The sequence below is a fragment of the Harpegnathos saltator genome, unplaced genomic scaffold, assembly GCF_003227715.2.
Source record: "Harpegnathos saltator strain DR-91 unplaced genomic scaffold, Hsal_v8.6 scaffold280, whole genome shotgun sequence".
NCBI classification, from domain to species: domain Eukaryota; kingdom Metazoa; phylum Arthropoda; class Insecta; order Hymenoptera; family Formicidae; genus Harpegnathos; species Harpegnathos saltator.
In genome coordinates, this window is record NW_020230073.1 from 674,365 (window position 1) to 697,432 (window position 23,068).

The window sequence follows — 23,068 nt, forward strand, 5'->3', positions numbered from 1 at the left end:
TATTGTAAAATCGCAGAAGTAACAAGACGAGATAGTCTTCAAGCTCGATCGGGTGCGAGCGGTCGCCTCGTTCGAATTAGGAGCTATTGAATTATCGGTAGGAGCGAATTTCACGGGCTAACGCCTCCATCTGGACACTAGTCTCGGGCAGGGTAAGTGCTCTTAGGGTGGTGTAATTGACGCAACACCCCCGCTGACGTACTAATTGGTGGAAAATTGTCGGGGAGAGCGCATCCATCCATCGGATCCTCGTTAACCGATCGGCCAATTAAACCTCGATGTCCCTCAGTCAGTGTCATCTTCATCCGGACGATCGTGAGGATCGTGAGAAAACGAAAATACAGATTTCAGGAGAAACGCTCGAGCAGTTCGAGTAGAAAAAATATAACAGTGTTTTATTGAACTGTCGTTTTGATTTGCTGAGATACACAACGTTCTTCAGTATGCATGAAAAATTGAATACTCGATGTAAGAACAAGCGAGCACTTCTCTCAAATCCTCATGCATATTTTTCTCTTTTTACTCTTACTACAGACGCATTATTCGTATGCGTTTTTCAGAATGATTACATGACATTCTCCGATCTTTGCTCCGCGGCAGATGTACACATAGTGCGTTGTCATTCAAGAAAAAATTACAAATAGTTTCATGAATCTCGGTCTATTTATCTTACGCAACAAGAAATATTGATTTGAATAACCGCACGTGACGGTCCACGAATACGAATCTGCAATTTCGATCTCTCAATCAATGATCGTTAATAATTTACAGTTACACATGTTGATCCTGATCTGTATTGACAAACTAATGACACACGTGAATTTCGTGCTTAGACAATGTTAATTACGGTGAAGTTCGTTGCATTGAACAGCGCTGTACTGTTGGTGGACTCGTCCGGCGTTATGTCTCCGACTTGAATGAGAATTACGAGGTACGTGGTTATCGAGCCGATCACCTGAAAAGAAATCGAATGTTTAACAGTCCGATCTTTCGTTGTATATTTTCGTTTAAACGCTATCGACGTTCATTTAATTTTTGAACGAGTTCGTCCTTTTATCTGTCTCGAAATATTCCAACGTTATCAGTTTGTGTATGTATAATGTAAGCCTTATCGTTAAATTATAATAATATAGTAGAAATTAAGATGAAGCATAGGATTAAAGCATGTAGAGTAATACTTAATTCTTTGGCGGGCGAAATAGATGTAAAATGAAGATTAAAAAAGGCTGATTAAATGAGGAGAAAAGAAAACAATGACATCAGAAGGGAAAAACTGAAGTATAAATCGGTCGACATATGTTGGCCTTTCACGCGATCCTGTGAGAGAGAGAGAGAGAGAGAGAGAGAGAGAGAGAGAGAGAGAGAGAGAGAGAGTGTGCACTGCATTCATGTACGGCAAATCTCAAAGGCCAACGTGCGTGCCTTGTACTCGCGAAAAGTTTTCCATGTGGAATTTCTCTACCACATTACATGAATTGCAACTTACTCCGTGAATGAACGTATGATCGAGAGTGAAAAATCCACACGCCGTGAAGATCAACGGGTTTTGTATCAGTTGCAGAGTGAAGTCTCGTATCTGAAAGAAAGAAATCGAGAAATTCGTTTCTTACAGGATATTCGTTGTATTTCGTATTAAATACAAAGTACGACGACAGTGGACTTGCCTCCGTGCGAAATTCCTTACTGGTGGAAGGCTCGTACAGTTCGCAAATTATATCACCCGTGCTTGCCGCCTGTGAAAGTCCAACAAGCGCGTTTTATATCTCTCCTGAGCGTTACTGATGTGAAACATACATTGCGTTGTGAACGCAAGATCGACCAAAAGGGTTTTATCGGGACGCTCGAAAAGAGAATAATTCTATCCTACCGCCACGATTACAAATTATTAATCGTTGCGTTGAGATTTGCAAATCCTCGATCGATGCTCACCTCGATGCTCGCTAATGCGCACATGTGGTTTATAACGAAGACCTTAGACATGTAGAAAAGGGCCCAACAGCCGAGTGACACCATTTGCTGCACCAGCTCGTTCCTTGGTATGTTGATCCAGTAGATTTTGTAGGCGTTGTAAAGAAGAGAGGTGATGAACACGAATGACATTGTCATGGAGAGGAGGATCTGTATACCGTAGGCATCGTTCGTCCTTCTGATGCATTTGATCAATTCGAGGTGGACTTGCCTTCGTTCGGCAGGAGAAGCACAAAAATCGTTCGTTTACGTGACAATACTTCGAGGTGGCACGTTTGGTTAGTGGGTGCAGAGCGGCACGAAATCGAATATATATTTCATACGGATCTCTACTTGAATATTTCGAGTGAAGCGTGTCGTTTTAAGTTGATTAGGGATTATCTAAAACGAGCAGCCAGACTTTGATTGGTAACTCTAAACTCATCGCTCAAACGAGTTTCAAAAAATCGTATCACGCTTCGTACAATAGTTTTTGTCATGTGACCAGGCTGTGGCTTAATTTCAAGTTACGTTATCGTGCCGTCGGGAGATTATGAGAAAACGATGCGATAAGCGAATTACTGATTAGCACACTGCTCGAAAGTAAATGTGCGATAAATCGAAGTGGTATGCGTATTACATGTACACGCGTCACATAAATTTGCTCACGCGTGGCTACGCGTGTTCTTGAATACGCGAAAACCTTTTATTCGCGGGTACGAGGAAGTGAAGGATCTCACTTGACGGCCCTCATAGTGTCGACGTTTTCCTTAGTTTTATGCTCCTGTTGCGCGGACGAGACGAAAGCCTTGTTCCAGTCGTCCTTCATCTTCAGCACCCTCTTGTGCTGCGGCGAGTCGAGGGTGGTCGTTAGCATCCGTTGCAGCAAATCGTTCAATTGCTTGAATCGAATCTTTGAGTATCTGCGAATCGATAAGAGGAATGAGATGAGAGGTAGTAGTGATTAAGGAATCTATGAAAACTATCTATCTCTCTACTTGTTAGATTGTCCATTTCCAAGTGATTTCATAATACAATAAATATCAAAATATTATAATATCAAAATATTAAAATATCAAAATATCAGAATATCGAAATATCGAAATATCGAAAATATCGGAATTTAGAAAAACAGTCATTTAACATAAATTTGATAAACTTGCGAAGAATGAATAAAAAAATTACCGAATCGTGAAATTGTGGGATCTAACTGGGGGATAACAGAATGTGGATCAAATCAGATTGGTAATTTTTTTACGTCACTAATTATAATCAACGGACTTTGTGTCGTTTATATTTACGCGATATCGCAATAATATTCACCTGACCCAGTGCAGGAACGATATATCGGCCACGTAAAGTAGAGCGACGGGATAATGTCCGACGAGCATGATGATGAATTTCACATGAAAAGGCATCACGTCTCGTTCGACCATCAAGTCGTAGTTGATAACGGAGAATATGATGAATATCAACACAACGAATACGAACGCGTAGATTTGATACAGGAACATGTTGCGATAATTCGTGCTCACTTTCATTTGTTCAAAGGCCTTTTCGCATATCGTGATGCGTTCATACGCGTCTTTCATGATCTGTGGAAGAAAGGGTGTCATCTTATGCAGTATAATGTAATGTCTTGTGTAATGTAAACACAAATAAGAGCATCTAGTAATTTTAAAAGATGATGAAACGAAGAGGTCTGAAAAGAAATTTTTTTAATAAATTTTTTAGATAATTTGCAGTTGACTTTTTACGCAAAAAATTTATATATATATAATATGTGTGTGTGTGTGTGTCATTATCTAATGCAATAATTTTGCGATAAACATTAACAGAGAAAACGTATTATTAATCGAGGGAGAATATAATACATTGAGTTTTTCTTCCTTTTCAGCCTTCCTTTTCAGAGTCGATGCCTACATGTTATTGACGGGAAAAAGCTTCAAACTCATTAGGGAATCCGTCATTAAGGTTATAGTCGCGGTCGGACGGGATCTAGTGTGTGTGGCGTCTCTATCGATTGGTCCGAGAATAGAGAACTTCAAAATATGACGAGGATCAGCCGACGAGTTAATTTCTATTGCCTTATAGCGCAATAAAGTTGCAAAAATAAATGAAGCTTTTAATCAAATTAAAGTTAAAGATAAAAGATTTAATAAAGTTATAAGTAAAATTTTCACAACGTGTCCGAACGTTGACCGTACTAGAATTCGCAATCCTTCCTTGACAGGATCCCACCCTTTCCCAAGAATACCGAGTTACTTCTCAATTTCTTACAGAGACTTTAAATCTACCTTGATTCTCCATATGCTGGTGATGATGAGACACAGCGTCATGGCGATGTTAGTGTAGAAGACCGCTTGAAACGTCCTGTTGCTGATCTCGTTCAACCTCTGCTGATACGTCTCGTCGAAGTACGACATGGACAGCTTAATGAGGACGCCGAATATGATCAGACAGAACACTGAATAGCCGATGCTGATGGTCTTCCGTATGATCGTCTCGCCGGGCCAGATGCCCAAGCCAACGATGAAGTTGGCCACGATTAACGGCTTAATCGCGTCGTACAGAGTTTTCGGTTGGACCATTCTCGTCGCTGGACACCACTTGGAATTCACCAGCACACCTTCGTCTCGACGACGCTCGAATGACACTCTTCGTCAACCCCTCGCTCGTCCGGACACACACGAGCACACGTGCACACTGCACACTCACGTTCCCACACGCTTCCGAGTATAAGCTTGCGCTCGGCCACTTGACAGTTAAGAAATGAACGATGAGTATCGTGGCTATATGGCTTCGCGTGTGCCATGTGAGCGCACCGTCAGGAATATAATGGTGCTGCGTAATGCTGCTAAGTACCACCCTTAATAAGTGGATGGCCGAGGCAAGAGGCATGAACAGGTGGTGGTGGCAGCGACCGTGCGCGACCTGACTGGATAGCACGGATACTTCGCGATACGACTATGCGTCCCAAAGGATCTGTAATCGATATCGTCCACGTGAGTCGTGCATGCAAAGCGCACGCTTCGCGTGTCTTCCTTTTTCCCGCGGTTCTACGTACGCGCTGGAGATGCTTCTGAAGCGAATTTGTCTGGAATTTCTGTGCATTCGAAAACGAAAAGGACACGTCCAGATGTCTCTCGGCGAAAGACAGGTGAATTAAAGCAGATCGAGGGGCGCTTTAGCTTCCTCGATAAGTCACCATTGTCTTTGATTCGCGGGAAGAGAGACTCAACTTCTTTCAATTAGAGCTCAACTTCTACGCGTTCGTCTAATGAAAGGCGTTCGAGTCACGAGTTGGAGTCGTTTTTGTGAGAAATAGATGATGAACAAATCGTCCGCTGGAATTGCTGATGCAAAGTCGAGCAGTGTAAAACAAATAATTATAATAAATTACGAAGTCACGATTAAACGAAATTGCGTGAAATTGACGGTTGATTGTGAGAGATAATGATAAGTTTATAGATACGACTACATATACGAAAAAAGCGACATTCATATCGAATGTCGACAGGCTTTGCAAAGTGCATATGGAATTATTATAGAAATATCGAAGGCCAGTGTATCAGTAACTTCATCATACAGAATTACAAACAGAAAGGCCCGTGGAATGCCCAAGAGACGGCCATTGGGGAGATCGATATCGTGCGAAGTACTGAGCTGCTTATCTCGTTAACGGCATCAAGCTTAAAAATGCATCGCAATATTAATAGCGCAGTATTAATAAATAAGTATAGTTCGATTTTTCATTTACTTTGACGGAAAATCGGCCATCTTTTACGATAGAAGTGCACGAGTGTTGCCAGAACAACGGTGCTAGTTGATACTTACTTGATGAATCATTTTCATTGAACGCAATAAAATTAAAGTCGACTCAAAACTTTTGAGTCAAAATTTGAATCGACCTTTTCAACCGATCCGACGATGAAAATTCAATATGCGAATTTTATTTCAATCAGAATATTCCTCTCTCTAAATACGAATCTTCTTGTCGACTTGGGTGGATTGAGTTATCCGTTTAGAGAGAGAAAGGGAGAGAGAGAGAGAGAGAGAGAGAGAGAGAGAGATGGATTTATTTTAAACAAAATTATTTCTATGGTTTACTTTGCGAAAAGCTCACGTTGTGCATCGAGTAGCATTTTATATTAGTTGCCGCGTAATTCAACGGTTATAATTGTTGAGCATGTTGTATAGAATTCTCGAATTCAAGAGGTTGTACACTCCACTACAGATCTTGATAATAGCGCAAACGTCGTAGCAATAAAGGGTAATGAATGATGAAGATCAAAATGGAACGAAGAGTATATACGTCATGTACAAAGTGACAAGAAGTACATCTTGTTGAAGTCAGCTTGTATATGACTGTATGTTCTTCGTCTCATCTTGAGTACGCGAGTGTACGATCTTGTAATATGTTTATAACCGGCTGATATTGTAATGGACAATCAGAGGGGTCAAGTTAAAACTGAAAGCGCGTGATCACAAGGTTGGAGTTAATTCTCGACCAAGTTTCCAACTGCAAGATTTCACGAGAGACCGTAAAATGATTCACCGCATGTTTCTCGAACAACCACATCGTCATCATTTTATTCCATATGGCTTTTATTTTTACAGGATGTTTCAGCCCACGTACGTTTGGTACACATACATGTATTGTTAATCCTTTTATATATGAAAGAATTTTACGACATAGTTACTTGTTAATATCTACAATTGTTAATGTCTACAATTCCTTAACTGCTTCCTATTTCCCTCAAATATTTTTACTCGCCTCTAACGAGTTGCTCATCTGTACCATGATAACCATGTAAGTGGTCACAGTTTTCAGACACTGCGGACAGAAAAAAACGTAAATGTAAATTATCGGTTGCATTCGTATAATTATACGTTTTTTAAATGTAAATCTACAGACTGCACTTATGATCTGATAATTCAAGGAGATGCCAAACGAGATGAACTCCAACGGACTTTGCGATATCTGCAGGCCAAATTGTAGAATCTGAAAGGATTCCTCGATTAGAAGGGCTATTTACAGCTTGTAATCAGTGACAACAATTGTTATCGCGAATAAACCTCTTCTCGTATATCGACATCCACGCAGCACCCGTAAATCGCGTGGATGATCTCGGCAGTCTTGCTTCCCTGCACGAGTTGGCGATTATTGCCGATTAAGAAAAAAATACTAGTTGATTAAAGGAATTACACGTAAGTCAAGAAATAGCGCGCGGCTCACCTCGTTGGTCGCGTTTTTGCAGACGTTATTTATGATAATGATCTTCAGCGAGTATATGATTCCTACCAAGACCACAACGTGTATTTGATTGATTATGTTGCTGCCGAAGCAGCCGCCCGACTGTTGAGTTTCCAGACGGATGTACAGATTATATAAAACCCCAGTGATGAACACGATGGACAGTCCAATCTCCGAAGTGATCTGTACGCCGAAGCTGGTGCATAGCGCCTTCGTCACTCTGCAGAGCTCCAGATGCACCTGTCTGTGAAATGCCCGAGCAATAAGTAAATAGTATGTAGACCGCAGAACATATTTGTAAATAATACAACGTCGAATCCCTGGCGGCTTTGGCACATCGGATTTTCGCCCAGCAAAAGTGACGAGACAAAAATTGCAAATTAAAAATTGCAGAATTAAAAGTCATCAGAAATTGTATTCGATTTGCAAAGAATCTACCGTTCGCTTGTCTCATTCTTCCCCCTTCGCTTCGATATTTCACCGCATAGTGTGTACTCACTTGGTCGTCTGCAACAAATGTTTGCGTTTTTGACACTCCGCGGTCACGATGAATTTGCGGATCGAGTTTGAATCTCCGGTTTGGTTTCCGGATTGACCCTGAAGTTCCATCTGGAACTGCTTCTGGAGTTCAGACGGCAGACGAGACCGAGTCCTCGGCCTGTTGAGATTACGATTTCGCGAGCCACGGGCTCGTATTCGAGACTGCAGATGCCGATTCAATTGAGACAGCACTTTTGTAGAAAGTATGTGTTTCTGTTGGCGCTTGGCGCCCGAGATTTTACTATAATCCTCCGCCGCAAAGAGACCCAATTTCATCCCTTCCGTCGATGACATCGTCGCCCCTTCGTTCAGGATTTCATTAACTAATTCGAATCTCATTTGCAGGCACCTGCAATTACCACATCATATCACGTCAATTCATTCTTTGTTTGTCAACTACGTAACTCGTAAAACAATTACACGACCTTGAAAATTACGGCGACCTTGTACTTGTCAATTTATATTCATATTTATCTTTTAAACTTTATATATTTATAGGCTTCTTATTTATTTATATTCATTAATTCAGTCTCTGTGTGTAGATTAGCGTCAATATGTTGTATTAATAAACGCGATAAAATGACGTTAATTTTCACTAATTGATTTAATATAATTAATAAGTAAAAAGCAATTTCTTTTAATTCGAAATAAATTTGTCGATCACCAAGTTGACCCACTCACTTCACAGATACCGAAAACTCCAAGATGATAATGAAACTGATGGTTGTTCCATATATCTGCGACACTGCCACCCAAATTGCAGTTTCCATACTCGTGGGTAAATGTGTGACCATTATGATGCTTACGACGACAATATACGAGATCCACATGATTATAACGCCGATCATTACGTAATATATTCTGCTGTGGTTAAGCACTGATCCAAGTTGTTGCAGCGTCTCGTCGATTTGGGCGATCTTTCTGTAGCAGGCGTTAACTTTCTGCAAGAAACGCCAGTTTGCATGGCGAATAATCCAAGCGAGAGAGAGAGAGAGAGAGAGAGAGAGAGAGAGAGAGAGAGAGAGAGAGAGAGAGAGAGAGAGAGAGAGCGAAGTCTCTTTCTCAGAGACACAACTTATCAGCCTCACATCAATGTGTAAGACACACCAATCGTCCTCGACATTTTCAATCGTATTTTCGCGGGTCGACTTTTGTGCAAGTGTGCACGACAGAAATACTCGTTTCGTGTAAATGATTTTCGGATGTCCAGGGAGCAGACGAAAAATCGGGCGTAGGGACAGAAAGATTCCCTTTTTCAGCCGGTTATCCTCAATCGAGTTTTTGAATTTTCAAATGGTTCTGACGTCGTGGCAAAGACATCATTCCTCGGTTTTCGTCTGGTCCCCATTCTGTCACATGAACCAAGATTTCTTCTCGATGAGAAAGAAATTGATGCTCAAGACTCGAGTCAATGCGTGCTCTCGCACTCACCTTCATGTAGCACCAAGCGAGAATTATGTCGTATACAACGACGAAAGCATTCACGTACACTATTAGCTCATACAAGACGTACTCCAGCTTCAGTAGCTTAGTGGCCTTGTAGAATGTGTGTTCCGCACGTACGGATATGCAGTAGATGAAGATCAGGAGCAGGAGATAGATCAGACATGGCACGGTGCGTGGTTTTCCACGGGGATACTCGAGAACGCTAAGACCCATCAGATATTTTAGAGCCATCACCGGCGCTAACGTGTCGGACAGGTGTTTCGGAGTCGCTAGTAGTTTCATCTCGAACAGCCTGTTCCTCTTTGCACGAGAACGTACTCGGGTGCTTTTATTGACTTCCGACTCGTCACTGATGCATTGAAATTTTATCTTCTGGGTGAAAAATCAGTAGCCATGATCGCGATCGGTCAACAGAAATAAGTTCTGTAAATTCTAGAAGTTAATTTCTTAAGTGTTGCAAGTTCTGTGAGGTCTGTAAATTGTAACTATTAACAGTACGATTAACAGCGCGTTAATATAGTGCAGGGCAGTAATAATAATTATCTCTTGAGGTAATTCGATAACTCGATAATAAGGTAATTAAGATCAGGCTCTGAGAAAAAGAAGGAGGCTCGGGAAATTCGAAAATTTTTCCTCAAAAATCTCGAGTCTCTTTATCGCGCACAAAGTTTCTCGTAAATTTCCTACTCGAGCTTGCTCAGCGTCTAAGGACGAGATAGGTGTTCGTGAAAAATCTCTAATTGCTATTTGTACATATAACGGTCCACGCACCTCGTCTCTTCTAATCTTCGAACCGAACATACACACACACACACACACACACACACACACACACGCAGTACTTCGTTAAATCGTCGCATACATTGTGCAACTTCGCTTCACGAAGTCGTCCCACAGTAGTCGACGATAAATCAAACGGCGATACGTAGTTCACTGTATTTCACTGCACTTCTCATTTGTCGTTTAAGAACTCGTCAACTCGGTTTGTTCTTGATCGCGCGGCCAAGGAGTACGCAAATGCTCATAAATGGTTATTACGAAGAGCGAACACGCGCTGCAAACGAGCCGCGATGGAGTGGCTGATATATCGTGTCGGCAGGGTTAAGTGTCTGCAGAGGAAAGTATGTAATTCGTTGTACAAACGCGCGCATGTTTCATACCGGATCGTCTTAATGCGAGCCCAAGGCACGTGTGCGCAAGGAATTACCGACGTTCGGCTCAAAGACAGCCGAGCGATAATTACCGGGCTGGTCATTACTGTACGTGGCCGGGTCGCGTCATGCAGCTTTTTATTGCGTCGGACTGTAAAGACGGGCGGAGACGGTAAATTAACTCACTGGCAATCGCATTTGAGATCATCGCTCCCCTATCAGCCCCCGACCGTCACTGTCCGGAGAGACGGAGAAAACTTCTCGCGAGGATCGAAGCTGCTGATGTTTCTATCGGGTAAATCTTTAATGACCGAGGAGAATTATCTCGACGCAAAATGCGTATAGTCTATTTAAACACGCCACTACACAACTTTTCCATAAAGATAATTACGCCTGCGTAATTCACTTGAAAGTTATTTTTCCCGGGAGTGCCCTCGAGTCACCTCCTCGGTCGAGCCGGATAAGAGGATATCAGAGGATATCGTTTGGATATGTATTGAAAAGAAAAAAAGAAATAATGAGAAAATTCCTTCTCTGTAATTTATTCCTCGCCGAGAAAACGATACATCGCATCGTCGCGGGTTGTGCGATGTTTCGCCGCTAATACAGCCGAATTATTAATTAAAGATGAGACAGAGCTCGATAGCATTCATAGAAATTTTTATCGTAAAAGAAAAACGCGACTGTAATCGAGCAGCTAAACAACGGATAAATAAGAATCAGTTGTATAATTAATTCTCTAATTGATTGGTAATAAATTGAAATAACTGTTAGTGGATAAATGAATAAATTTTATACGACTATAGTCGCTCGATCGATCCTGTCGATCGAACTGTTTGCGAAATAAACATCCACAATAGTTAGAATTTACTTCGTGTGATTAGTGTCGCTACTGTCATTCTCGTTCACTTGATTCCCATTAGAATCTTTTCGTATGGTCGATTCGAAGGACAGACTCGTGTAAGACAATGTTGTATGCGAAAAGTCTTGACCGCCGTTGAAAGCAAACACTTCGATGCGATAAGAACACCGCAAATTTAATTTTTATTTTCATATTGTTTGTGTCGACTTTTGTATGTATGTGTGGATCTTGTTTCTTCAAAGTCAAGCAGAGTCGGCGCGACGGCAATTTCTACTCTGGTTTCTCAGACATCGTGAGAGAGAGAGAGAGACAGAGAGAGAGAGAGAGAGAGAGAGAGAGAGAGAGAGAGAGAGAGACAGAGAGAGAGAGAGAGAGAGAGAGAGAGGGAGAGAGAGAGAGAAAGTACATAATTTTCATAATCAATCTTGTTTATTAATCGACTCGGGAGAGATGATTAAATTCAAACACACCCAGTCTGAGTTTAGAGTTCTATTTCACAGTTCGAGTTCTATTTCACAGGAAGCTTCCTTCTGTTCTAATCTATCCATTTATTTTATTTCCTTGGTTCTCGTTTTTCAAACAGGGGAGCAGACAGAGAACCAATATCGTTTGCAAGATAATCAATCAGACTCGCATGGACCTCAGAGCGAGATCGAATTGCGCGATCGTGTCCGAAAGAAATAACAGAACGACGGGAAACGAGAAGTGCGAGCGAATCCAAGAGGCGACGATCCGTGAAGTTGGCCTTCTCGGCAATTCCATTCTTTTTCACTTAGCTGAAGCCCTATAATCGCCGGCGATCGGGCATACCCGGCCAAATGACGACGACAACAACGACGACGACGATTGTAGAGGGTAAGAGAATTTGGAAGAACGCGAAGGGGCAGAAGTCCCATGGGTGGCAGAATTGCTTGCTCCATTGTTCCGAGGTGGCTCACTAATCCTCAGCATCGAACAGGCTCGAAAGTATCGACGGGTGCATGGCGATAAATATAGCAGTCGCAAACTCGGCGTCAATATCGCGCGTTTATGCGGTCATTCGAGTTGAGTTCTCTGAGCAACGATGAATTTCCGTGTTTCTCTTCGGTCGATGAAGGAAGCTCAAGCTTGCAGGACGTGATTCAGGTAAGCGATGTAGCAGATTGCAAGCCGAAGGATCTCGATCTTGGAGAGCTTCTTGTCCGGCGGCAAGGTTGGCAGTAACTTCCGCAATTCCGCAAACGCCAAGTTGAAGGCTTCCACTCTGACCCTCTCTCTGTCGGGCGGTGCCGAAAATAAGTGTAAAAGTTAATAAATAAAAGTGCGAAAATGCAAAAGGCAAAAATATAAACGCGGAAATATAATATTTAAATGGGAAGGGAAAAAGATGGTGCTGCAGTAAAGATATCTCGAGCGTTGTAATGAAATTAGAGACAAGTGCGCGCGTTTATCGATTTAGTTAATAAAACGATCGCTATATATTATATTAATAACGCAATTACATCTAATTGCACATCGTTATACTCGCCTTTTATATTGGATTCTAGATTAAGTGACTCAACATTATAATCCAACATTATAATTCAACTTGAAGAAATTACTGATTGAACATTGTAATTTCGCTTGAAAGAGAATTACTGAAAGAGCACTGCGATTCCACTTGAAGAGAGAAAACGAGAGAAGAGACGATCAATCTGAAAACATTTTGGTGGAAAATGATGTCGAGTGCGAACCGTCTTTCCCCTCGACTTCGTCTCATCATTATTCACGTTTACACGAAATTCCCCGAGTCTGCGCTTCTCGCAGCCTTACCTCGTGGCGTGTGCGGTTCGATATTTCTGGGTAGCTCTTCTTCTCCTGCGTCTCTCCTCCCTCGACAAGGTGCCCGAGACGGGAGCACCTACCCCGTTCACGACGACGCCGTGGCCACCGTTCGCCATCGAGACCGCCCTGTCCTCGCTCATGAAATCGCAGTTGAAGCTCTTCATGTGCTCCGCGACTTGAGGACGCTGCTCTTCGGAGGAGACCAGTTTCGACGGACCGCGAAAGCTCCTCTTCTCACTTTTATCGCGGCGGAGAATCCAGCTCGCGAAACGTAGCTACTCGAAACGCAATCTGCCCTTTCATCTGGCATGTGGCTGAAATTGCAGATATAATAACGACGGTCAACTAGTATTTCAATTGACTTTCTGCACGTCTGACATCAACGTCAGTCCTTCTTCTTTTCATATTTAAATGTCCGAGTTGTTCGTGTTTCATTCCGAAATGCCGACGATTAGTCGTGAGAGAATTGCTAACATCCTGTCGATTGTTCACATTGCCTGACGTGGAAATGTCGCGATTGCTTCTTAGCGCGTTGAGACTTGAGTTTTCCACATTGTAAGCGATGCATGTAAATAATGATTAAATTCATCGCGACGATAGCCTCGGGGAGTCAAGCTATAAGAAATATGGCGGTAAAGGGTTTGCCTCGTGTGTTTCCGCGTATCGGCCCTTTGTCCGACGACATAATTGGCCGATCAAATATTTGTCGAGCGTACAAGCGGAACTCACGTAACGGAATTATCGCCACGAAAGAGGATAAAGTCGGAAAACAGACGGGGGCCACTCGCGACTGTGCCGAAGAGGAATTTTGCTCTAATAATGCCTCGAACTTGCCGCACGTGTGTCGAGAAGAGGAAGAAGTCGCATTTGCTGATACTCCGCGGGGCTATCCTAATTTCGTCACGTTTCCGTCCAAAGCGACCGTTTCGACGTCGATTTATGGGAAAAGGCGTTACATAATTGACAATGAGAGAGGAAGAGAGAGAGAGAAAGAGAGAAAGAGAGAAACGCAGTTCGCACTCCGTGTAAACTACGCGTTCCTCATCAAGTATTGACGAAAAGCAACCCCGAAGTCCCGTTCGATCTGATTCTCAATGGTAAAGCAGCGATTTGTATGGACACTCACCGCCGTGTCTTTCTTCAATATTTCAGAGATCGCCAGATTTTTCGTGCGACAAGCTCCTCTCGCGGACGCGCTGCTTGTAATATTTATCGCGCGACGCACCGCTCCGCGGTCCAATCAAATCGATACGATCTCCCATGTATTTTTTATCTTTACGATTTCGCGCGTGATATACTTCCTTCCCGTTGAGATGCTGTTTAATTTAAACCTCACTTTAAACCGCGAGTTGCTCAACGATTTTTGCGACGATTTTTGTTGCCGAGATTCTCCAAGTTCTTCGGTTATTATGAGATTCTATGTGTTCTCTAGTAGCATCTTACGAACACTGACTGTTATCTATCGATACTCGATAATTATCATGTGCTTTTAGTCGTTCATTTACCTTTTCGATTCACACAGGTCAATCCCTCAGGTTTTGTTCCTGTTTGCGGGATTTTCTCTGCGATTCTTTGCGCTCTCAAATAGCAAATTTTACGAACCCAAGCTGTCACTTAACCCTGCTTGATAATTATCATAGTTTATTCTCATTTATTTACTCATCACTTTCATTCACAGTCCAACCTTGTGGCTTTGTTTCTGTTCTGGAGTCTTCTCATCGCGCGGTTCATCGCGTTCTCAAACGGTATCTTACGAATCTCTCTGATCAGCTATCACCTCTAATAATTAGCGCTTGTTTTAATTCGTTCGTTTATTACTCACCGTAGAGGTCGACTATCCGAAACTCGGCACGCTTCTTCTCATCAGGTCTGACGTTCCTCTCATCGTCCGCCGATTAAACAATTGCACACAGAATCTCCGGTGCACCGTATCACCACTTCGCGGAATCGCGCAAACCGCTCGTTCGTTCTTTATCAATGTCGGTGCAAATCCGTGCGGCTTTTACGAAATATTTCACCGAATTGCTCACTCACTCGCTGTTCGTTTATCGGACCGCGATTACGCCGATTACGTTGCTTATTAACCTCATCCGCGGCGACGAGATCGCTTCTGGCAACATCCCGATCTCTCCAGTTACGGCGAGATCGTCAGCGCGTAGACTACAGCAGCAGAATCCCCGGTCGAAAAAACCGGGAACAGCGAGCTTGATTACACGAAGGGGACAGGGTTGTTTCATCCCCCGTAACCACGCCCTTGGTCCCGGCGTTGCAGCCTCCCTTGTCGTCCCGTTTCCCCAGCATCCCTGACAGCATCCCTGGAGTTCTCCAATCGACGGTCGAGGAACATTGCCGGCGAACCCGCCCCGACACCTGACGCCGCGTCGCCATTCCGCTGCATTTCGTAGTAATTTTCACGTGACAGTATTTTACGACTTGCCCGGCCGTTTTATCGATCATTCGACATTGAACCGCGAGTTTCCAGGAAAAGAAAATAAAGAAAGAAAAATGGAGCGAACGGTTTCCGTGTTGCCGAAGATTGCGTCCTGTGGCGTCCTGTCGAGTGCGCGAAAAAATAATATGTTAAATACGTGAATTCTGATTATTTTATCCTACGTTATTTTATCCTACATCGATCCCGTGTCTCGTCTCTATATCGTTTTGATGCTAACACTTTTTATAGAAGTGTCTAGTTCTCAGATTTTGTCATTTCATGAGTCTCCTTAATTACAGAGATTCGGCACTATCGGTCACGTAAAGACCTCGCTGGTGAGACTCTCTTCACTTCCTTTTCATTGCGATAGCAATGAAAAATCGACATGTCTCTATCTTGTCGGACGCTGAATGAAAAACCACGCTTGAGCCTCAGTTGAAAATATTTGATTATATTATCAAACACATGGATATATAAAGATGCACTCCGATCTTTTCAATAGTCTTTAATATATATTATATATAATAATTTAATATATAATATATATTATATAATTCGCTGTGTTTTTATTTTAATTAAATTTTGTCGTACGGTGCGTCCAATCTTGTTGATTAAAATAATTTTTTAAATACATCGAGCTTGATAGAAGTAAGAAAATGTCCAAGAAGAAAGATGGCAAATCCAGGCTGGGTTCATCGAAGTATGGATTTCTTTGAAGGATCAGGTGGTAAACGGGTCACATGTGCGCCGTCCGACTATAATAATAATCACAATCGCGCCCACCATCACAGGATACTCTTATGTAAAGCCAGCAATTGTTCGTTTCACGTGTCGACATGTATAGCTATAATTTTTCGTGTTATGTAAGACCGATTCTTAGAGCGCGATTGGAAACTTATCGATTGCTTGCTGACAAAATTCTATGTGGAGAGTTTGCAGTAGAAATTTGAAAGAAACATGCTTGTTGAAACTAGTGTCTTGGTAAAGATTATCTTTATAGAAACAACAGAAGTGAAAAGGAAAACTCGGATTTCATCTGAATTTTCGAATTTCCGAATGCAAAGAGGAAAGAAGAGGGACGAAGGAAGAAATAGAAATTGATCCTTTATTTATCAAATTAATTCAAATTCCGTTTCAATTCGGTTGTAATCTTGATTTTCTTTCTTTTCTCACTCATTTCATCGTCCATTCTGGAAACTGCAGCAAAAATCGCATTTTCCTTAACATCTTTTCACAGGTTTGCTCGAGCATTCGGCTCGAGGAAGTACATAGGAGAAAACGTCCGCGCCCTTCTCTCTAAAACGCAGAGATTCCGTACGAAACCTGTAATCATGCAAATTGGTCAATCGGGCTTCAATCTATCTTTAATTCACCCGCGTGCAAACAGCACCCACTGCAGAAATTGCACACGAGGGGGTTGACGCGTGCGGTTGGAGGCTGCGGCGAGGAGCCGCGCGCGTGTCCACAGCAAGAAGCGATTTTCTCGTCGACAATAATTGAGGAGGACGAACGCACCCTGCACGACATAACCGATTAATGCGTTCCGCGGTTGCCGAGCGGTGTCATGAGATAGTTCACACCTCGTTATTACGACGACAGCACTTTTCACGATCGCGCCGGCGGTCTGTCCGCTTCGTTCTTCAAACCCGCCAAACGTACCCCTTTAATTCAATTATCGCAAAGCTCCGCCGTGCATAATGTCGCCTGTCGTCATTGTGGTGAAATCCATTACCAGAGGAAACACGTTATTAATCGAATCAAACAAGTATCGATCATTTTCGCGCTAGAACGGCGCACGCTCAGCTGTCAGCTGAGTTAAATAAATGAATTTCGATTCTGTCTTTATTGAAAATAGCTCGAATATGTCGAAGAGATACGTACGACGACAACACTTTTCACGATCGGTCGGTGTTTCCGTGGAATTTCCGTGGAAGCACAGAATATAAGATATAAATAAAGCGTCGTTTGGTGTAATCACGCTCGGTAAGATATTAATTTATAACTATCCGAAAATATTAATTTAACCTGCGTAACGATAAATACCAAAACGACAATTATTACTGACGAATGATTTTTTTACTATTTCGTTATTTTCTCATACACTCTTTTATTGTTAACTGTCGGCTTTGGTATGTGCTCTTTCGTAGATATTATCATAAGATAACTGTACTACGGCAAGTACTGAATCGACAATTGTCGGTAAACGTGTCTAGAACAGAACCCCTAGGGGTTGCGAATACAACCCCTAAAGGTCGTACATATTTGCCGAGAGTTGGTGGCATCGTTTAACGTCATCTGTCGTCAGATATCGTTGAAAGCTATTTTGTACAATCGTTAACGACAAACGATAATTGTTAACGATGACGGTAGAAAATATATAATGGAAATAAAAGAATATATAAAATTAGGAGTTCTCGTTATGTTCCTTTCTTTAGAGGGATTCGATATCTTCTTATAATTCTTACTGTAATTAATGTGTCATTTTAAATCATTGTTCACTTATTTGTATCGATAACTGTGTGCTTCTCTAATACATATTTATATAAATTTTACTTATAATCTCTCTCGGGATATTTAAGTGAAGAAGTCTGTGTGTTATATTGATTTTTTTCTTCTACGGTAGGGATAACTCCCTCATACTGATACTCGCAGGATAAGAGACGTTGTCACCCTCCGATCGGTGACGCTTTCGATTTATCTTGTTCCTCGGGTTCTTCGATAATTCTCGATGCCCGGAGTTGAAGGAATCAATGCTCCTCTTGGATCGCCGGATGTTCCAAATGCGATGTAGTTCCGCTCTCACTTCGCCGTTTAGCAGACAGTAAAGCAGAGCCACGAAGGTACCCTGCAAAGATAAATGGCATTAGCACGCCATCAACCATACGATGGAATAGATTTTGCCCTATTACAGCAAATACCTGGAAGGATGCAGACAGCTGATCGAAAAAAAGCCAGACGAGCTCAATGTGCTGATTCTCGTGGTAGGATAATTCTATGAAAATGGCATAGTGAGCTCCGAAAAGTGGGATCAAGACCAGGGTCGACTTCGCCCACCTTCTGAATTAATGATAAATGCGACTGTTTATCCGCTCAAGATAAAAATTAAATGACTTGATCGAAATACCAATAGAAGACGCGAATATTACATGCTGTGGTTTTGCCACTTTAAGTGTGTAACTCATAAACATTATGTTTTCATGTTTCTTTTACATGTTCAAATATTCAATAATATGAACATTTATAGGATAAAACTTTTCCTTTCCTCACATATCGGGACTGGTATACCAACTTGTACTGCATCTTCTTTTGCTGCAGATGCACTGATGTTTTCAGCTTCACGAACAACACGCGGACGATGTTCAGGAACAGCATGAAATTGAACTGTAAGAGTAAAATAGAGAAAGAGAAAGAGAGAAAGCGAGAGATGAGCGATGGAGAGGGAGGGAAGGGAGGAGAGACAGTTAGATTATTTCTGTAATGAGAACCATCATTCTATCTAATGCAGTTAACGTACCAGAATGGATATCATGATCGGTATCCTTATGATGATAAGAAACGACAAGGAATTGTCGTTGATGGTCCAGCAAAAAGTGTCCTCCATGGTTGCGCGTATTATGATCCATGGCACTACTATCAAGCCAGGGAGACCTGAAAGATGATAAAGTTAAATTTGAACAAAGTACGTCGAAACTTAGAAAAACGAAGCGATCTTCATCAGAATCCAACTCACCCCAACCCAATAGAATGTACAGCGTTATCGTGCTGGTTTTGGAACAGAGCGCTAGGAGTATCAGGTTGTGCAGATACAATCCTTCCATCAGGATCCACGAGTAGTTCGCCATGATGAAGTATTGCCATAAACTCATGAAAACCTTGCAGACCCAAGTCTGCGAACGTGAAATAATCAGTTAGCAAATTCGGTTTATTAGCGGGTTATTATTCAAAATATACGTATAAAACAGCAAGTATAGAGGGAAGACTCACGATGCTGAACCACATCCACTAGCAGATCGTAAACGAATTTAAGATAGCTCTCCCGACAAAAAATAATTATATATAATTACATATGAATTTTGCATCTTTGTATGGCCATATATAAACATACGTAATTGCACATGTCCACACTGTAAAATAAATGCTATTGTACAAATTCAAATAAAATGCTTATATTTACGACAGCTCGCGATATAGACGTATATATAATTGGACGAAGGAATTTTTTTCTTTTTCCCCATTCGACAGCATTTTCTCTGTGTACGTGTATAATTTCATATAATTATGTATATGACCATACAGAGACCCAATTCATACATAAATTATACACAATTTATATATATTATTTATAATTATTTATGAAATAATATATGAGAGATTTTATACAATCAATTTTATACAATTTTATACAATTTTTTGAACGGACTTTTTCTCTTATGTCGTGCCTGTGAAACTCATCTTACCATTTCTCTGCGCATTCATTAGTTGGCACGCTTTAATTAATTTCTTAATAGTTATATCGCGCGATATTTCTTAGATAGAAAATTCCTTTTTGGTGCGTTTTACCCGCACACAAGCGTTAATATCCTGCGTATAAATATCTTTTACCTCCTTGATGGAAACATTTATCTCGTCAATAAAGACAAAGTTCTTGGAAAATCCGATGCCGTCGATGAAGATCAAATATTTCAGGAGCGCCATAAAGGCTCTCATGATAAAGGACGCGAAAAGATGCATGTGCAGTCTGTTTCTGGGATTCCAGAGTTTCCTGCGTGACGGAAAACGACGTTAGCGACGGATGGATAAAGCACAAGCTCCGCGCCAGAAACATACGCTTACCGAAGTAAAGAGAAGATCACCATAGCGGCAATCAAAGTAATCAGCGATGTAGTGTACCCAACGAACGAAATTATCTTGATGATCCGCAACCATCTCTATCGAAAACGCATCATGTTTAATATATTCAATGTTACGCTCAGATGAATTAAATATTTAAAATCAGCCAGATAAGGATAAGGTTGAAATATGTAAATTTCTCTTGGCACTATGCCCTGATTATAAATGAATCCCAATGCGATCTCTGTCAGTCTCAATGCCGTCTGATATATGCGATATTAATGCAAATGTCTACGACGTACAAACAAATAATTCAATATTGCATAGATTTGCAACGATGTAATCTGTAAACTGTGTCCGTAATCTGTGAATCTATGAAATTAAATAATCTGTGTACGGTATCTTGAATAATTTTGTAAAGGTAACACCTTTCTTTAACTTGAAATGCAAATAACGATGATATGTATTTATTATTATTAATATATTATCTGGATAAAAATGAGTCGGTACTAGAGCTTTATCTGAACGATCATCTACATAATTTTATCTGAATCACAGCAAACGTTCAATATGTTGAACAACAAACTCTGAATGAATCTCACGTTGGTGCAATAATGACTGAAAAGAGAATGATAGCTCGAAACTCAACGCACATGGATCCCCAGTTTTAACATATATATAACGAATGTAGATGAAGCTTACGCTCAAGCCTATGGCGAGGTCTAGTGGATACTTGTGGGTGTAATTGGACATGTAAGAGGTGTCACTCGCTGCACACAGGCTCGAGGAGGTACCGCTCAAGTTCTGATACCACTGATTGTTCGCTAGGCAGATCCTGCTGCTCATCGTCAGGTTCTTCAGGCTGTTACTCGTCAGATCGTCAGATCTTATGATCCAGGCCAGCGGACAAGATAAAACGGTTGTGCCGCGAATGTTTGAGAGTGACCAACAGAACAGATTCAGAATCGACGGACATGGAGGGATTTCTATCCTGTTGTCGGTCTCGTTGATGATGGCGTTCGTTCCCGCGAGGCCATGGTATTTCTTCAACAGATGATACCTATCGGTGCTGTTGTCAAAGTCGCCGGACGAGCTAATCTTGAAGACTTTTGACAGCACAAACGAGAATTCTCGTAAAGTCCGGTGTTTCCCGTTGACGATGATAATGGTTTTTTCTTTCTTTTCGTTTTTGAAAGCTAATCTCGAATGTCATGTTAGAGTTAAAATAATTTTTCTCACATAATAATTGTTCTTTTCGTTCTCAAAATATATATTTGCATGCGCATTATACAGGTGGTTGACGGTAAAGAAAAAAAAAAAAATACGAGTTTTGTATAAATATCATAGTGATCATTATTATTTATATATTAAATTGATGTACAGCGCATAAGATAATTGGAACTCACTTTCGTTAAGAAGACGATCGCATTTGTGTTGCTGCTCGTCTAGGAAACGCTTTATCTCCGCGACTGCCATCGTGACGCTGAAAAAGTTGATAAAAAAAAAAAAGAAAAGGAAACGAAACAGAACAAAACTGCGTCTATTAGACTAGTTATTTCGACAATTTTTATATTTCAGCGGAATTTTCTCTGGTCGTTCATTCCGTTCGCATTACTCACGAATCATTGCATATGTATTGCTATTATACACAATACATATTTCATATTCACTATTCTATTATTATTTAGATACAAGTCGTACGGAGCGCTTTGTGAAAAAATTTCCGGAATATTTCGCTGTCTTAATCTCTTTTATTTCTTTTCTATATCTACATGATTTATTTCTACTATCGGTGCGAATTAATCCCTCTCTTTTCTCTCTCTCTCTCTCTCTCTCTCTCTCTCTCTCTCTCTCTTTCTCTCTGTTATAATATTTTTAAATTGTCCCCCAATTTTTCTTTAAAATGAAGGATTTTGTACTATTCGTATTGTTGTGATATTCGTATTAAAAATGAGAAATTATTGAAAATACAGAAACTGTTTAGACAAGTATTTTACTATCTCTTGTGTAAAATATTATAGTTTATTATTTTAAGCATTTTTTGTTACTATATGTATATATGGTATAGACTACAGTAGATTTTACATGAAATATTGTAACTATATTTTACATTAAAAAAAGTGTAAAATATTTGCCAGAAAGATTCTTTCGTATCGAGAAAAGTTACCGAAATGGCATAAGAGGGATGAAATTTTAGAGGATAATTTCCGCTTAAATTTGCGTTTTAGCAGATAAAAAGCTCAGAATTTTGTTTATTCTAAAAGTATATCAAGTTTCACATTAGAATTAGAGATTGATATGCCTGTTTATAAGTAAATTGTGCGTAAAATAACGCAAACTAACACATCGAATATACCAAATATACCAAATATACGAATATACCAAACGTAAAAATAAGTAATTGTTTGATTATTTAATTATCGAGTTGACGATTTTTTCTAAGCTCTATCTCACCTCTGATTTTATTTTATCACTCTCTCTGTTGCTCTTCTCTTGTCTCGTTAGATTGTGCAAAGACGATGATATATCTCACGAGCTACTGGACTTTCTTCAGAATGTCCACTTATGCGTTCGACTGATCGCGTACCTTCTGGTATCTTGACAAAAGCTCGTCGCATGAGAATCGAGCGGCTGCGCGATCACATGTTACACTTTTCCGCACTCCGACCAACCTTCTTCTGATGACGACGCATCGACGGAAACCAATCCGGTAGAAATATAGATAAGCGAGTCGGCAGACAAGGAGTACGCGAAGCACTTTAGTGCATTGAAAGTAATTTATTATCGATTCAGAGTCGATC

General features: G+C 41.0%; 4 protein-coding genes across 4 annotated transcripts; all 4 read right to left on the reverse strand.

Annotated features, from left to right (window-relative positions):
* Nucleotides 1–368: 368 nt before the first annotated feature.
* LOC105184107 (putative gustatory receptor 28a) lies at nucleotides 369–4,616 on the reverse strand. The gene is made up of 7 exons (XM_025299494.1): nucleotides 4,245–4,616; nucleotides 3,271–3,542; nucleotides 2,688–2,870; nucleotides 1,930–2,179; nucleotides 1,665–1,733; nucleotides 1,487–1,576; nucleotides 369–955 (listed from the first exon to the last, which is right to left on the reverse strand). The coding sequence occupies exons 1-7, from the start codon at nucleotides 4,536–4,538 to the stop codon at nucleotides 830–832; spliced, it is 1,284 nt and encodes a 427-aa protein (XP_025155279.1). The 5' UTR covers nucleotides 4,539–4,616; the 3' UTR covers nucleotides 369–829.
* A 2,090-nt stretch (nucleotides 4,617–6,706) lies between these two features.
* On the reverse strand, nucleotides 6,707–9,624 carry LOC112588741 (uncharacterized). The gene is made up of 6 exons (XM_025299493.1): nucleotides 9,176–9,624; nucleotides 8,426–8,685; nucleotides 7,704–8,093; nucleotides 7,187–7,448; nucleotides 7,027–7,095; nucleotides 6,707–6,952 (listed from the first exon to the last, which is right to left on the reverse strand). The coding sequence occupies exons 1-6, from the start codon at nucleotides 9,470–9,472 to the stop codon at nucleotides 6,707–6,709; spliced, it is 1,524 nt and encodes a 507-aa protein (XP_025155278.1). The 5' UTR covers nucleotides 9,473–9,624.
* Nucleotides 9,625–11,646: 2,022 nt separating this feature from the next.
* Nucleotides 11,647–15,221, reverse strand: LOC105184101 (Helix loop helix protein 4C). Its single transcript, XM_011142654.3, has 3 exons — nucleotides 14,829–15,221; nucleotides 12,995–13,320; nucleotides 11,647–12,458 (listed from the first exon to the last, which is right to left on the reverse strand). Exons 2-3 carry the CDS (start codon nucleotides 13,168–13,170, stop codon nucleotides 12,305–12,307), a joined length of 330 nt encoding a protein of 109 aa, XP_011140956.2. The 5' UTR covers nucleotides 13,171–13,320; nucleotides 14,829–15,221; the 3' UTR covers nucleotides 11,647–12,304.
* Nucleotides 15,222–17,961: 2,740 nt separating this feature from the next.
* Nucleotides 17,962–22,837, reverse strand: LOC105184109 (secretin receptor). The gene is made up of 10 exons (XM_011142663.2): nucleotides 22,722–22,837; nucleotides 21,674–21,750; nucleotides 20,970–21,373; nucleotides 20,271–20,365; nucleotides 20,040–20,199; nucleotides 19,168–19,324; nucleotides 18,952–19,085; nucleotides 18,727–18,818; nucleotides 18,356–18,494; nucleotides 17,962–18,282 (listed from the first exon to the last, which is right to left on the reverse strand). The coding sequence occupies exons 2-10, from the start codon at nucleotides 21,741–21,743 to the stop codon at nucleotides 18,052–18,054; spliced, it is 1,482 nt and encodes a 493-aa protein (XP_011140965.1). The 5' UTR covers nucleotides 21,744–21,750; nucleotides 22,722–22,837; the 3' UTR covers nucleotides 17,962–18,051.
* Nucleotides 22,838–23,068: the final 231 nt, after the last annotated feature.